Below are 16,122 nucleotides of genomic sequence, written 5' to 3'. Positions count from 1 at the left end.
AAGATTGTTTTCCCAGCACTCCTACTCTGTTTTTAGTTCAATGGAATGGGTTTCTAGCGTACATTAGTACATCAGTACTAATTTGGAAAAGTAAATGAATGTCTAAACTCAATATAATTTCTTTAAAATTCTCAAACAGTTCTTAAGCAGTGGTATGTTTTAAAAATACTTAATTCCAACACTTCGTGGAAAGTCTATTGGTTGATTCACACAAATATTTTGCAATAAGATCCATTTGATATTTTTGTGAAAGGCGGCTCAAAGCTTCATCAAAGCATATTACAATTATTTTATTGCTTAAGGATTTCTTTAGAGATCGTTGAAAAAAAATGGAGCTAATCCGTTACAAATAATGTACGGATTAGCTCCATTATTTGTAACACAAATGAAAATATTTTCGCCATTGAATGCATTAAAGGCGGAATTAGACGTAACAAATTTTAATGCCCCTAAAACTTCAGCTTTAAACAATTCTTTTTGAGATAAAAAGTTCGAAATCGATTTATTTGCGGACATGAAATATGATGTTTACGGACTTGAAGTGTCTTCATCTCTTGCACTCCTTTTAGATACAAAGCCCAATATGAATGATAACTTTTCTTTTCAACTATATGTTCTTCTCTTTTAGCATGACTAGTAAGCGTCTGTTTTTCCATATTACTTAAACTTATTATTTTCTTAAAAAGAGAGCAGTAAGCAGCGAACGGATTTTGCGGAACTTCTCAAGCCCTTTCAGCAAAGTAATGATTCATATTTTTATCCTCCACATCCGTGTGAAATACGCATATTGAGCAACTCATTGTTAAAATTAATTCTTTAATCTATTTGGAATAAGTTCACAATTTTTCAAATAATAAATAAACCATTCAATTAGTCCACGTACGAGGGACTAAACACCAGTGCGATGTTTCCGCAGCTTGAATGTTGCTATTCCCGCTAAAGAAATATATTCTATTCTCTCACGCAGTTATAGCAGTCTCATGCGTCTTCATTAGCTGCAATCCAAGAATCTCATGGAGAGAAAAAAAAAAAAAAAAAACCGTCGCTGAAATCGGAATTAGACTGATCTAGACAGAAAAAAAAAGTGGGGAACGAGTAGTATAAAAGGGGTAGGTTTCCGCGATTAGACAATCGCGAATGGTGATGTTTTACTTGTATAGTTATTTGCTACGATCTTTTATTCTCGCAATAGTTAAAAAATTGGCATTTTTTTATGGGAAAAAAAAAACTGTCGAAGATGGAATCTCCAGAATAACTATAAAATGAGAGTATACTAGATCTGACACCATTTTGTAAGCTTTGTAGTAATATCAACTGGATTATACAAAAATATATTTATTTATCTCGCTTCCAAAAGCAATGCGACTCTTCACTGGAGAATACTCTGCTGCTGCCCGCCGCGTATACAACTAAATTTCCCTCTGTGCTCTCTTATTGCTGATTAGTTAACAGTCGTAAGAACACGTTCTCCTCAAAGCACTACAAAACGAATAAACTCAAAATCCTCTGTACTTTGCCGGTTTTTATAGAAATTTTCAAATCTCTGCTTTTCCCCTGTTTTTTAGATGATTTTAATTCCCTGTATTTTCCCGGTTCTACCTTGGCCGTGGCAACTCGGATTAACTTACAAAAAGATATCATATTGTTATTTATCTTTGTGCTGTTCCAATACTTTATTTCATAGAATAAATTTGTAAATCTAAGAGAAAACATTTACAGCAACATTAATATAAAAATCAATAAACTTAGATATGGATATAAATATTTTCTTCATTCAATATGTTTGTCACATACATTAATAAGAAAAAGTATATTTTATAATATTGCTCATTGTGAAATATTAAAGCTATGCATTAACTTTACAAGGACAGATAGCTGTTACAAGCTAGGCAAAATAAATGTTTACACATAATAAAGACTATTTGTGCCTCTTTCCTATGATGCTCAATTGAGATGGGTGATAAAACTGAAAGCAGGTATGTTAGTTAACAGAGACACTTCTGTTTCATTACCCATGACAGGAAAATCAGAATTCTTTGAATGGCATAAAAAAACACATTCTGTTCACACAGTATCACAAATCTGTAGCAATTTATAGTTTTAATGAAACAAAACTCAGTTATTATCTTTTTCCTCCCTCAAAATAACATTTAGCTTTGGAACTGCAGAGTCAGAGGTATGAGATACAATTCCACTGAAGATCTGTTATGTATGAATGATAAAGTCGTCAACAAAAATACTTCTGTAATTTTATTTACTATCACATCTTCACAAAACTATTGTCAAAGGAAGTGATTCGATGTTACAGGTTTGTTATAATCGATAAACTAATTAACCGTGTTAATGGGATAAATTCATGTTCACGTGACAATCACCAAACAACTCGCGCACAACGTTTCGGCGTAATTCCCGATTATCTGTTCATACCGATTGTTGTTTGCTATTTTCCAGTTGCGAGATCAATCATGATTGATAAAGTACATGATAGATATGGTGTGTCGAACAAGGCATTTCTTAAGAATAATTTGCTTTGTGCATGTTTTTTTTTAAATTTATTTTTCATCAATTTTGTCTTTTAAGTTAAGATATAGATTTGTTTGATAAGATTTAAAGTTAATGATCAATTTGGTGGTTCAATAAAAAAAAGGAGCAGACAATAAATTTTGGTTTTGAAGTGATCAAAAATTCAACTGGTTAATATTTTTTATTTATTTATTAAAAAACAGTAATTTGACTGAACAAAAAAATTTCCAAAATACTGCCAAATGACTTTCCAAAATGATTCTTTTATATAAGAAAAATCATGTGAAACCAGAAGATGAAAGTGAGGAAACCATAGTATCAAGGGAATACAATTTAGAATTTTACACATTAAGAATAGGTTTATTTTACGCAGTATGTTATTGGTGATATTGTCTTCAGTTTTAAATATAGAGCCATTATGTGTATTTACTTAAAAAACTCTTATGCACACTTTTTAATAAATTATCAATTGTTCAATTGCATATTTAAAGAGTTGTAAAATAATAAAATGGAACAACTTTTATCGAGTTTTCAGTAAGAAATATGACAGTTAAAGTAAAAACACTGAATAACATTTTTTAAATATTAACACTGATGAAAACTTATATATATATAATTATAAATAATAATAAATAAGTAAAAAATGTGAGAACTATTAATATTTAGTTAATTTTTAATCATACAATGTCTCTCATATATTTAATTTTACAATATAATATAATTTGGAAGTATTTTGATGAAAAAATTGAAAAAAAGTCTTTTTATGATTTAAATCATGATTATTGAAACAAATATGAGTTATTTTGAGGATTAACCATTTTAAATTTGTCTACATGATTTGAAAAGAATCAGCAGAGATATATGACCATATTTCTATAAAAACACCTTTTCCTAAATCCAAATAATTAAATAAAAATTATATATATCTAGTAAATTTAAATTGTTAAATTTAAAATAGAAGCAGCATTCAGAAAACTCCTCATTTAGCATTTCAGTTAAACTTTAGAATTTTGTTGTAAACACAGTAATTTGTTTACCGATAACACAAATCAATGAATTTATAATAATAATAATTATTATTTTTTACAAATTACATGGAATCCAATTGGCAACAATTACTGTAACAGCAAGCAAAATCTCTCATAATATATTTTAACAATATAAGTATATGTGAAAATTTAAAATTCTAATGTCAAGAGACTTGAATTTTATTAAATAAATCTCAGCTTTTTGGCTCTTTTTGAGCAGAGTTTTCAGCAAAATTATGTACATTTCAAGATCTACTGCGAATCTCGGAATGAAATTTCATACAATGTATAAAATGACTTGCTAGATCGAATTATTGAAAAATCTGGGTTCTGAAATGGAAACATTTCGCAACAGTTAATTATCTACTACATAGTCAGCAGATAATTAACTATGTTAATTAACACGTTTAATCAGTTTGTCGATTGGATAAACCTATCGTTTGTCGACAGAATAAACCTATTCCCTCGTGTTATTTCATTAACACCAATTTTGTGAAGATGTGACAGCAAATAACAAAATTATAGAGATGTTCCTTTTTTCTTTTTTTCTTATTAACTGCTGTACAAGTTAATCCATTGGATTCAGTCACCTATTTGCTGCTATGGTGTGGAAATTTGACGAAGTTAGGTGTTAGCGTCATCTGATAACAATCCAAAATAACGGGAACATGGGATTGGGATTTTAATGCAATGAATGAATAATATAAATACAAAGACCTAACTGAAGTGCGTCAGTGATAGATTTGGCGATATAAATGGAATGATAAATAGACTACTCCGAACAGATGACTTAGTAACAGTAATATCCCGAGTTAAGAACAACATCAACTAGACTATTTTCGGACTCGAAATTTTGAATCGCGGTTAGTGATAAGGAAGACAGCTGTACTAACACTCCCTCTCCAAACTTCCGCACTACACAAGCGGAAGGAAATTTAGTGCTGACGGATTTAACGCGCATCGGACTCACACGGTAGTTCATCGGTGGAATCGGGTTTCGAATGTAAAGCCCTAGAAGCCCGAAGCTGAGGTCTTATCAATAAGTCACCAAAGCAATGTGAATATGCAAATACAGAAGAATTTTGTAGATTTTGCAACAACAGCCATTTCAATAAAAAACAGCCTGAAAATTTAATGTGCTTAATGAGATGAATATACTATTAAAAATCAATTTTCTAACCTTTTCATGAAGGAAATTTTTCTCTTCTGTTGATAATTCACAATTCACACACACAGCAATCTTTTCATGTTCAGTACCAGGACATAAGTCCAGAGTTTCTATTGCAATATCCCTTTACAAAAGGAAAGAAGACACGTTAGAACTGAAAACGGTTTAAATATAGGCGCATTCCACAGTAACTTTGAACAATTTTAACAATGTTTTGTTGATGAAATTTATATGTTTGTTAGAAATTCATGCAATATTACTCACGCTTTAAAACAACAAATGCTTTCATTAAAATTTACCACATCAAATGACAAATCATGGTAAATCATTCCAGGCGAAAAATATTTTCTCCCTCATCTCTAGAAAGCATATTTAAAATAATGTATCACTCAAATATTCATTTGGTTCAGAATCAATTAAATATTAATGAAAATTCAATGGATGTTAATAGTCCAATTTTCCCATATAACTTTAAGATCGATTACTTTGCCCAAGAAATATTATTATATTCCTTTTCAAATTTTCATTGCTTTTTATAAAACAACATTACTTGAAGAAAATTATGCAGAACAAGAAAATTTATCTAGACATCTACTAAGTATACTGATGGTTATAAAATACCCAGAATAGTTCTCTGCAAATGGAAAGGGCTTCATTAGTTAAAACAAAAAATTACAGGCATGGAAATATTTTAATTGATTTTATTTGAATCTCACTACTCTCCAACAAAACAAGTTTGTAAATTCGCCAAACCAAATTTTTATAATTTAAAAAAAAATTAAGTCGATGTATTTATTCCACAACAGAATAAATACTTTCAAGTTTTTTCGTTTCAAGATTATTTACTTTAATACTTAGTAGATATATACTTATTTTAGATATTCTTAATTTCAAATCTTTTTGCTGTAATTGATATCGCCCTCTTTATATATATAACATTAATGTATGTGGCACAGAAATCGACCTTATTACTTATTGTCCAATGGCGACAATCAACAGTAAACAAATTTCTATAAGGATGTTTCAAACTGCTTGAGTAAACGTTTTTACAGTTGCATTTAATTCAACGCTTTGCTAATTAATGGAACTGCAGATTAATATTATAAATGCTTTGGAAAATGCTGGCAATGTCATCAAAAAACTTCATTCAATCAGAAGAAAGATGATGTAAAAGAAATAAAAAGGTGTCAAACAGAAAGTTTAATCGATTCCAAAAAATAGGCTTAACCATCGCTAAATGATTAATCGCTATAATAATTAATTTATGACAATATCTTCCAAAACTATTATCTAGCAAAATTGGATTTTGCATTAAAACTCAAAAAATAACTTTTCAATGATATCAATTTCCTCCCTGCATAATTTTTCAAAATAAATTTTTAAATTTAATTTGAAGCACAACCTGTAACAATGTTTTAACATTATGATGAAATTCAAAACATTCAATCACGTGCTTTTGTCAATGTTAATATTAAGATGAAAAAACCGCTTTCTACAGACATTAATTCCGAAATAGCATCTTCACTTCCAGTTTTATTTCGCATTATGCACCCTTTCTAATGCACTAACAATAATATTTGTAGTAGATTGATTCAATTAAGTTAATTTTTTCAGTCCTATCAAATAACAAGGAGTAATTTTAAAAAGTCATTCTGTACTTAATGTTTAACAGCCTAAAAATTCAATAATCTGGAAGAACAAACTGATTGCCATAGGTGACTAGTTCCAAACATAACTAATAAATATAGAATAACTAATAGGTTGTTAATCTGATGATATTATCAGTAATTCACAGATAAAATTTAAGTTCAACACTTTTTCTTTTTGATAAATTATGCAATCTCTTTGTTAAAAAAAAGTTGGTTTTTCAGATTTTATCAAATAGTTTCTTAATGAAATTACTTACCATTCTCGTTTTCCAACACATCTCCATGCAAGATACTTTAATGCCATTTTAAAAGAAGGATTCTTTATCTGTAAGCTTAAACATAAACTTACAACAAGTTCTAATTCATGGCCTCTTAACAAGCAATAAAGAGCACCCTAAACAATTTGAAAGTACTTGTGATTAATTTACAAATAATTCTACATTTTTTCATATAAAGATAATACAAAAAATATCTAAAACAGGTTTCAAAAAGCTATATATTGATATTAACATTTTGCTTAAATATGATCTTAAATTCATAGTTGTTAATAAGTTGTACTTTAGTTTATAAGTTGTTAACAACTATTTCAATGTGGAATATTTAGATGCATAACAAAATAAAGCATCCAGAATGAGCAAACTAATTATATAAGTTCTTAATGTACAAAATATAATGATTTTTCATTAAAATTAGTTTGGGTAGGGACAATAATTTTAGGGATCTGAACTGATTCATTAAATACAGGTATATTTTAATGCAGTAATCCAAAACATTACATCCAAGTGAAATATTTCACAATTTCATGTTTAAATAATGATTTGCTTAAAAAGTAATTCAAATTAATGAATAAAGTTAAACAAGAGCAAATATATTTTGATAACAGAAAAATAAAATGACACTCATAACAGTAAACCGAAGTAATAAAATTTTGTGCTTTAAAAACAGAAATGTCATTGGTTTCCAATTTAATGAGATTTGGTGTTTTGAATAACTTTTGTTGAAAATGAAATTAACTATGTTACCGAACACTGGTTTATTTTTCAATTCAAAAAAATCTAGTGACATTTTCTCACTTTCAAATTCGTGAGATGGCTCAAAATTTTAAATTACAACACTCATCATAAGGAGAAACCATCGCCACCATCCTTTATCTCCCACATAAGTAACAGATAATGTATTTTTTTCAAGATCAAAATTTGAAAATTGTCATGAACAGTAACAAAATCAAAATCATTAAGAGAAGGGGATTGGAAATAATATGGAAATTTGGTCGTAAAATTTAAAGGAGGTGAATTGCACCTCTAAAAATTTTATTATTCTTACATCTATATCTACCGAAATTGCAAATATAAAACAGTAATCAATGGCACAAGGAGGGAGGAGTTATTTTGCCGCGAATCTACCCATGACATAATATCATCGTATTATAACAAGCTTCACTGAAACTAAAATATAAGATTATTTCTGCCAATATCACAGCAAAATCACTTGTAAACTATGCTATTTGAAAACAATGCGATAAATCAATGTAAAGCGCTCCAACATTTTTCAAATACGCAAATAAGTTAAAATGAGCTTCCTCGTCGTGTAAAAAAGTTAAATCAAATGCAGCGGCACAAAAGTGCATCAAATGGAGTCCCTGCAAAACAGGGCAGTCAATTAAAATGAAACAGTCAGTTAGTAAATCAACACAACAAATTCAGATTAATAATCAATGCTGGTTCTGGAAAAAAAGTTAGTGGACGACATATACATGATCTTGTAAGCATAACGCCATATTAATGAATCTATTGTGCAAGCATAGGCATATAACCATGCAATTTCTTTCCCGTTTTCATGTTGAATCTTCTTTGCCAGCAATGAAGGAACCATTTTCTTATAAAATTTCAATATAAGGTAAAAGATATTATGAATTTACAGCAACATTACCCATTTCATCTTCCAAGATTCCAACAATGCACATTTTTCGAGCAAAACAATATATTTTGAAACATCCGTCCGAAATGTGCATGTCTTTTCTGAATATCACGGAATGAATCAATTATTACGAAACATATCAGAAAATGCTTATGAGGCTTTAGAAATCTGATGAACAATTGCCTTTCTGACCTTTCCAACGAAACCTTTCGGCTCAATAAAATCAAGAGTTAACAGAGTTAGTACTTCTGAGGTAGACGAATGTAAAGGCAAGAAGTCGGAAATTTACAATATTTGTACCGATAATAAGTGCAGCTTATATCAATTTTTTTAAAGTTAAGAGAATAAACACGAACCTTATCAGCTTATAATTGTCGATGAGCATTAAAAACTTGTTTAAAAATAATTACAACAGTATCTGAAATCATAATAAACACAATTATGGAATTATCTTTTCCAAAATATAAAAAAATTATGGAAAATATAAATTAAAATTTTCTTTTCTGCAGATATAGGGGAAGATTATTGCTGTTAGATGAATATATCAAATAATGAATCCAGAATACTCTGTATTGGAATCCCAATGAGTGAATACAGAATGGCCGAGCATTATATTTTAGAGGATTGTGATGCACAAGGATAGAAACTGGAACCTTGTGATTCGCAACCGAGTAACAAGACCACAATACAAAAGTAATTGCTCATGTAGCGTAGCTGTTAACTGACTTATAAGCTTTCACCACAATATATAAGGGAGAATCTTCGTTCTGAAATAATAATCTGTTTTATAGGATGAGAATGATTCAAACAAATTCTATAATAATAGGCAGGCAACATATCTCCTTGTAGGTATAGATTTTTATAATTCCCATATTCAAACAATCGATTGATGAAATTCTAAAAGCGCCAGATCATATTCTAAAAGCTTGCTGGTAAACATAATTTAACCTTGCGAAAGTGGATCTAGTGGATTCATAAAGTAGACCATAGACTTCAATTTGATGCATTTCGCTCGACATTTACTGGAAATCTGTAATATCGGTTTAAGGATTGGTTACAAATTTTAATCCTTTTTTCTAAATAACAGTGTTCAGAAATAGATACTAATAATTCCAAAAATACTTTTTGAAAAGAACTGACAGTTCAATAAAGAATCTGTACGGTACAGATTCATCAAAATTTTGAAGTTCGACTTTGCGTTAATTAATGCTTTCTCTTTGTAAAAAAAGAAAGCAGGAAATGTTATAAATTTTTGTTAAACCAAATTTCTTAAGTCCAGAGGAATGTGTTTAATTTTTTGAATGTTAACAAATTAACTAAGTTGCATTCAGTTTCTTTTCAATCTAAATGAAGTCAAAGCCTCTAGATGAAATTTATTTAAACAATTCCCACTTTAAGCATGTAATAGCAAGAAATAAAAAGATGCAAACAAAACAAACCTGAATATCACTGTTTGAAAGATACCAGCAAGCTGCTTTTACAGGTGATCCACTAAGCATATTTCTTTCAGCAAGACGCTTAATATTATCATATATTAATCTGGAAGATATAAAATGTTAAGTTAGTGATATGCAAAAACAGAACACAATTCTCATGAATTAAACAATATTTAAAAACATGTGTGCCTATAATTCAGTTGGCACTTTTCATGACAGAAGAGAAACAACTACCTAATTGGCGATATATAAGTATGGACGATCGAGATGCGCTATCCTAGTTACTTTTTTCGACATTTTATAGTGAAATTATATCTGGAAATCTGTAACAATCTTTAGGTTTTTGTAGTTTTTAATTAATAAATGTGGAATAAATTAACGTATGAAAATGATTTTTACCGAATCTATAAATTAAAATATTTTCTATCAGCTTTACAAATTTCTTTTTAAATGCAATTTGTGAACATTAAATATTCTTCCATAATATGAAAAAATTCAACAAATTCTTACAGTTTCATCAACTTTTTATATAATTTTTTCCATTGTTAAAACAAAGGCTTAAAAATATACTTGGTTTTACCTTACTTACTTTCTATAACTAACTTAAAAACGGATATCTTCTCACTTACTTTAGGTGCACTGTAGCAATTACAGAGTAATATATATAGAGTAATTAACATTTATGAAACACTTGATCTTTCAATGAATTACAAAAATTTCACTGTTCATTTTTCTTTATTATACATATTTAGTACATATATCAGGTTAAGTAATTTCTGCAGAAATTTTATGAAGTCATATATTTTTCTTTTACTTTAAATATTTCATCATTCACGTGTTCTAACTAATTATTTTGGATTTTAAATTCATTGTAATCCCATTTTGATGTTTATGCAAGGAGTCCCAAAAAGTGGAACAAGCGTTTATTTCTTTAAATATTGCACCTACTCATAAACTTCCTGTTATAAAGTTTCCTTAAATAAGGCAGGCAATTGAAAAACATGCTTTGGATTTTTTTTAGAGGTTGATAATAAAAAGTTTCAAAAATTTATTTTTATACGGCCCCCATAATATTAGAGTGTTAATCAGTAAAATGTTTTTCTTACATTCATCTATACACAAAGTTTTCGTGCTTTCATTTCGAAATTTGCAGATATCAAAAACAAATTTACTGACTTAGATAACTTTTTTCTGACTCAGAATGGTGATTGAACGAATTTTTTACATTGCATTTTAGGAATAAGACACATATTACAATAGATTATATTAAAGATAGAATCAGAAACAAAAATTCCTTTATTAAATCGAATTACTTTTTTAAAAAATGTTCCAATAATACATTAATCACAAAACTTATTCAAAATGAACATCCTTGATAGCTATATAAAGTTGCAGTACTTGTATACACATACAGCATACATAATCAGTATTTCAAAATGTTTTCTGTTATTGAAATTATTATTATTATTTTTTTTTTTTTTGCAAAACTAAATATTGACTCACAATTGCCAGCATATAATTTTATTTTCTAGTTCGGAATTGCACTACTTCTGTAGAAATGTTCAATTTCTCAATTAAAGAAGATGATCACAATCACCTTTCAATTCGTCACAATACATGTGATGAATTGAAAGGTGTACTTCCTGACAAAGATCTGCATTTGATAATTTTTGTTAACTGAATTTTTCATTTCTAAAATACAAGTTTCATCAAAATTTGTAACAAGCCTCTGCAATTCTATAAATAAATATTTCTTTGTAAATTACAATTATTTACTTTATTTAAGTACTTGTAAGTACTGTCTATATGCAAAATGAAGGAAATAAATACTTGTTACCTTTTTTGAAATACTGCATATGATATATTGGAATGAGAAGTTACCACACATGACAAAACGCTTTGCTAAACAAAACCACTTCGCGCTTCATTTATATTTCGGCTTTATTTCCCCATTTAAACTGTTTTAAATTCAAGAGAGTACTGCAAAGCAATAAAGATAATTCTTTTTGAAATAGTAGTACTAATTTTTCTAATAAAAATAATTCTTTTGTAAAATTAATGTTTTTTTCATCATTCCAAGTAATTAGTTGTCAGTGAACTAGACTGCTTTCATCAAACTCAAATATCATTGAAACCTTCTCCCACAACTTAAAAATGCTAATTCCCTTTTTAATCTTAACCTGAGCTTCCATTAAATATACCTGCTTTTTTAATTTATATTTGGGAGCATGAATAAAATATGACGGTATATAATATGCATAATCTACTGAACACTGCTACAATTAAGAGTGCAATGGAAATCAGTTCAGTTAAAAGGTCTCACAGCTTTATGTATAACAAAATTAAAGAAATATATCTGTCTTAATTTATAGTAAGATAGCAATTTTTATTTTTAAGCAAAAATATTTGATAATTCTGACCAAGAGTTTCTTGAAATTACCGACTGCAAAGACTTTCCTTATGTTGTAACTTATAAATTTAAATTACAATCGAATCAAAATCAAACTACGAGAAATCCTAAAAAAGTATAAAGCTTAGTGTGGTTTAGTTAGATTAACTTTCGATTTTACTGTGAAGATACATAAGTTCTATTTTAAGGAAGGAAAAATTTGGCCAGCAGTCGTCGAGAACGAAAATCGAATCAACAGCTCCTCTCCAAACTTTCAAGTAATATTAATGTGTGAACATTTGACACACAAAACATTTGATATGTATTGTGATGGCATGGGTTAGCCTGACAAGAAAGACTTTAATGAAATAAAATTGATCAAAACTACATTAGACATTAAGAAAATTCTTAACATATTGCAATTTCGAAAATTTTTCTTATTTGATTATTTCTTAAATGGAGAAGGTATTTCCATACATGTAAAAGTATAAACATTAAAAAAGAAACAATTCATTCATCTCAGCATTTTTCGATTTCAACAGGGTTAAATTAGAAGGGTTACTCATCCCGAAAGAACGTAGTGCTACAAAGAAGGACAGATGATATTACTCATTATGCTCAATTTTAGACATCAGCAGCTATTTAAGGAGCAAATGAAATAAAACTGAGTAAGGCTAATAAACAATGCGTGTGCCGGGTGAGAACAAATTGGTTGCTAAGATGATTACAGTAATATAAAAAAGTGATGATAAAGGAATGAAACAACAAAGAGGGTTTTAAAGACTTCATAGAAATGCAAATATTTTAAAGCATAAATTTTGATCTTACTTCTCATAATTTGAGTTTTTGCTTGAGTTTTTTTCTTTTAAATTTCCTTCATTGCAAACAGAAACTGATGGCATAAGTCCTTCAGACATGGCGATTGAAATTATATGAGCCTTTTCTAAGCAATTTTGTTTCACATAATGCTTAACAAGCTCATCAGCTTTATTGGTTGCAATAAGAAATGGAGCAACTAATTCACTGTTCTCTTCACCCCTTTTGACCTGCCACCTTCAAATAAATATAAGATACATATGAAATTTTAAATAATACATATACATACAGAAATTTTATAATACATATGACATTTTCAATAAAATAATCTAAAAGGATAATATAGACAGATCAGATGTCATATTATTTTAATATTACTCCAGTTTTCTTTAACTTTTATTATATATATTTATAAAACTCTTAAGTGAAATAAGAAATTTTTACAAATTGATAATAATGAGCAACAGAACTAAATTAAAAGGAAATGTTTCCTTTTACATATAATTAATAACTAGTATAAAAATAATAATATTTTGATTTTTCCTTACAAAAGTTATATTAGCTTTTTTCAACATTCACTCTACTGAACTCATAAATTTAATTCTGACTCAAGAGCTAAGTAGTGTGGTATATTCACACGAAAAATAGCCGCTACTTATTTTAATTACTTAATGAAATGAACAACATGCTTGCAGTGCGATTTCAAACAGCACTGATGAAAAACATTACAATGATTTAAAATGCATAACATTTTTTTTGTAGCCAGTTCAGGTCATTGGGACATATTTATATGTCATTCCTAGTGAATGTTTTAATCAGTTTTTTTTTTATTATTCATAAATTTGCAATATTATTTACACATATAAATTCAAAAAACTTTTAATCGAAATGTTTCAACTAAACTTGCAACTGAATGCTCCAAACTAAATATATTATCAAAGGTGCAAATATGAATCTAAAATTCACAAAAAATATGGCATATGGTTATTATATGATCAATTATAAAAACACCCAAATGACTAAGATCTAAATTTTCATTAAAAACAAAAATGCAATCAATCAACAAAAACAATTAATTAATTAGTTATCCCTAGCACGATCAATAAGTTTCTTTATCCTAAAAAATATTTATCGAAACTCATAAGATGTTATTTACAATACATTTTTATGCACCACTAATGAATAATCAATAATTAGATTAAGAATATAACTTCAAAAACATGTTATTCAGATGATGCAAAATTTATCAGGATTGCCACTCAAATTTGGAAAAAAAATTTCCCTGTGTTTTCCCTGTAAGTATATTCAAGATACGAGGAAATGTACTCATGTGCTAATTATAATGCAATATGATTTTAAGGATTGGAGCGTATTAAAAGAATTTTGATATTTAGATACAAAAAAAAATTCTCTTTATTAATTACCTAGAATTTAGCAAAGACAAAATTTATATATTAAGGGGTGGAGAGATATATTACCTCTCGCAATCGTTTACTTATAAGTCACATAAAATGAAGGACTCGGATGAAATAAAACATGAAACCTTTTTGTTATCATGATGCAAATCATTTAATGATCATTTAACAAAACAGCATTACAAAGCAAGATTATTTTTTTATTTATTCATTTTTGCTAATTCACTTATTTGGGCATCAATTTCTGCAGCTAATTCTTAACAAATAAGGTACAACATTTTTGCGCGGCATAAAATACATTTTTTAGCTATTTCACATTCAGTGAACATATGTGAAAATATTTCAGATATATCAATAAATGCATTAAAGGACGAATCTGACGCAACATTTAATGCCCATAGGAATTCAGCTTTAAACTATCGTTCTCGAACTAAAAAGTTCGAAATCGGTTTATTTTCGGACATTAAAGTTGACGTTTTCGTGCTTAACATATCGCCATCTCCTTCATTCCTTTAAATACAAAGTCTAATATTAATTATGACTGTTTTTAACTGACACGCAATTTTGTTTCACGTTCTTTGGCACGACTAATAAGTGCCTGTTTACTCATATTACTTAGGCTTATTATTTTCTTACAAAGCGAGGTGTACGCAACAAATGGATTTTGTGGGACTTCTCGAATCCATTCAGCAAAATCAAGATTGATGTTTTTAATCCGTCGAATTCGTATTAAATACGTATTTTGAGTAGCTAGTGGTTTTAAAGAATTTTCTAATCTATTCTGAATAAGCTCACAATTTCTCAGATGATAAACAAACCATTCAACAAACTCACGTGTGAGTGACTATGTGTCCGCAGATTGAATATTGCTATACCCACCAGAGAAATGTATTCTAATCTTTTACACTATTTGACGAAAAGAACAACTGTCTCACAAATTGAAACTGGACTGATCTATACAGAAAAAAGAGGCACAGGGTAGAAATAGTGCGAGTTTCCGCAGTATACAATCGCGAATGGTATTATTTCGTCTTTGGAAGCGAACACGATCTTTTATTCTTGCAATCTTTAGAGATTCGCATTTTTTAGATGGGGGAAAAATAACTAAGAAACATAAAATTCCCTGTATTTTACCGGTTTTAATGAAAATTTTCAATTCCATACATTTTCCCTTTTTTTTAATCGATTTTTAAATTCCATGTGCTTTCCCGGTTTTCCAGGTTCTCCTGGCAACTCTAATTCATACCAATTTTCACTTCATATGAAAGTATAAAAATAAAAAGTAATGACAATTGCTTTCTGAAGATTATAAAAAGCCAAGGGGGAGAAGACCATTTGTATTCAAGGAAAAGAATATGGTATACTAAATCTCATAATTGCAATTTGCAATTTTTGCGTTTTCCATAGTTTTTCATCATATATCTGTAACTCAATAGTTTCACCTAATTTTCATGGCAACTACGGAAATTCCGTACTATTGGAGTGTGCGGAGAAGATATTTTCTTTTTGAAGAAAGCAACATAGATATATGCTATGATTTCAGGGAAGGTAAAAGGCAATTTATTTCTCAAAAATTCTCCATAATCTTTCTGTTTTGGATTATCTAGTCTAATATTTAGCAAAATAATAATATACGTAAATAATTGTATGAACCGTTGAAGACAGTTTGATTTCGTAATTTTGTATTTTCAAAGGTGAAAAACATTAAAAATTGAGAAGAATATTAGAAAACAATGTCTCTAAAAACAAAATTACTTGAAGATAAATCAGGCATTTAACCC

General features: G+C 28.7%; 1 protein-coding gene across 1 annotated transcript in view; it reads right to left on the bottom strand.

Moving 5' to 3' along the window:
- LOC129958885 (WD repeat-containing protein 17-like) overlaps positions 1–16,122 on the bottom strand; it is a 189,462-nt gene that overhangs the window by 19,177 nt on the left and 154,163 nt on the right. The window contains exons 18-21 of the mRNA XM_056071608.1: positions 12,939–13,163; positions 9,725–9,824; positions 6,626–6,762; positions 4,732–4,843 (exon numbers count right to left, since the gene is read on the bottom strand). Of these exons, the coding sequence (XP_055927583.1) occupies positions 4,732–4,843; positions 6,626–6,762; positions 9,725–9,824; positions 12,939–13,163 (574 nt within the window). The remainder of the gene's footprint in view (positions 1–4,731; positions 4,844–6,625; positions 6,763–9,724; positions 9,825–12,938; positions 13,164–16,122) is intronic.

The sequence above is a fragment of the Argiope bruennichi genome, chromosome X1 (assembly GCF_947563725.1).
Source record: "Argiope bruennichi chromosome X1, qqArgBrue1.1, whole genome shotgun sequence".
NCBI classification, from domain to species: Eukaryota; Metazoa; Arthropoda; class Arachnida; order Araneae; family Araneidae; genus Argiope; species Argiope bruennichi.
This window is presented reverse-complemented; position numbering and strand designations above follow the sequence as displayed.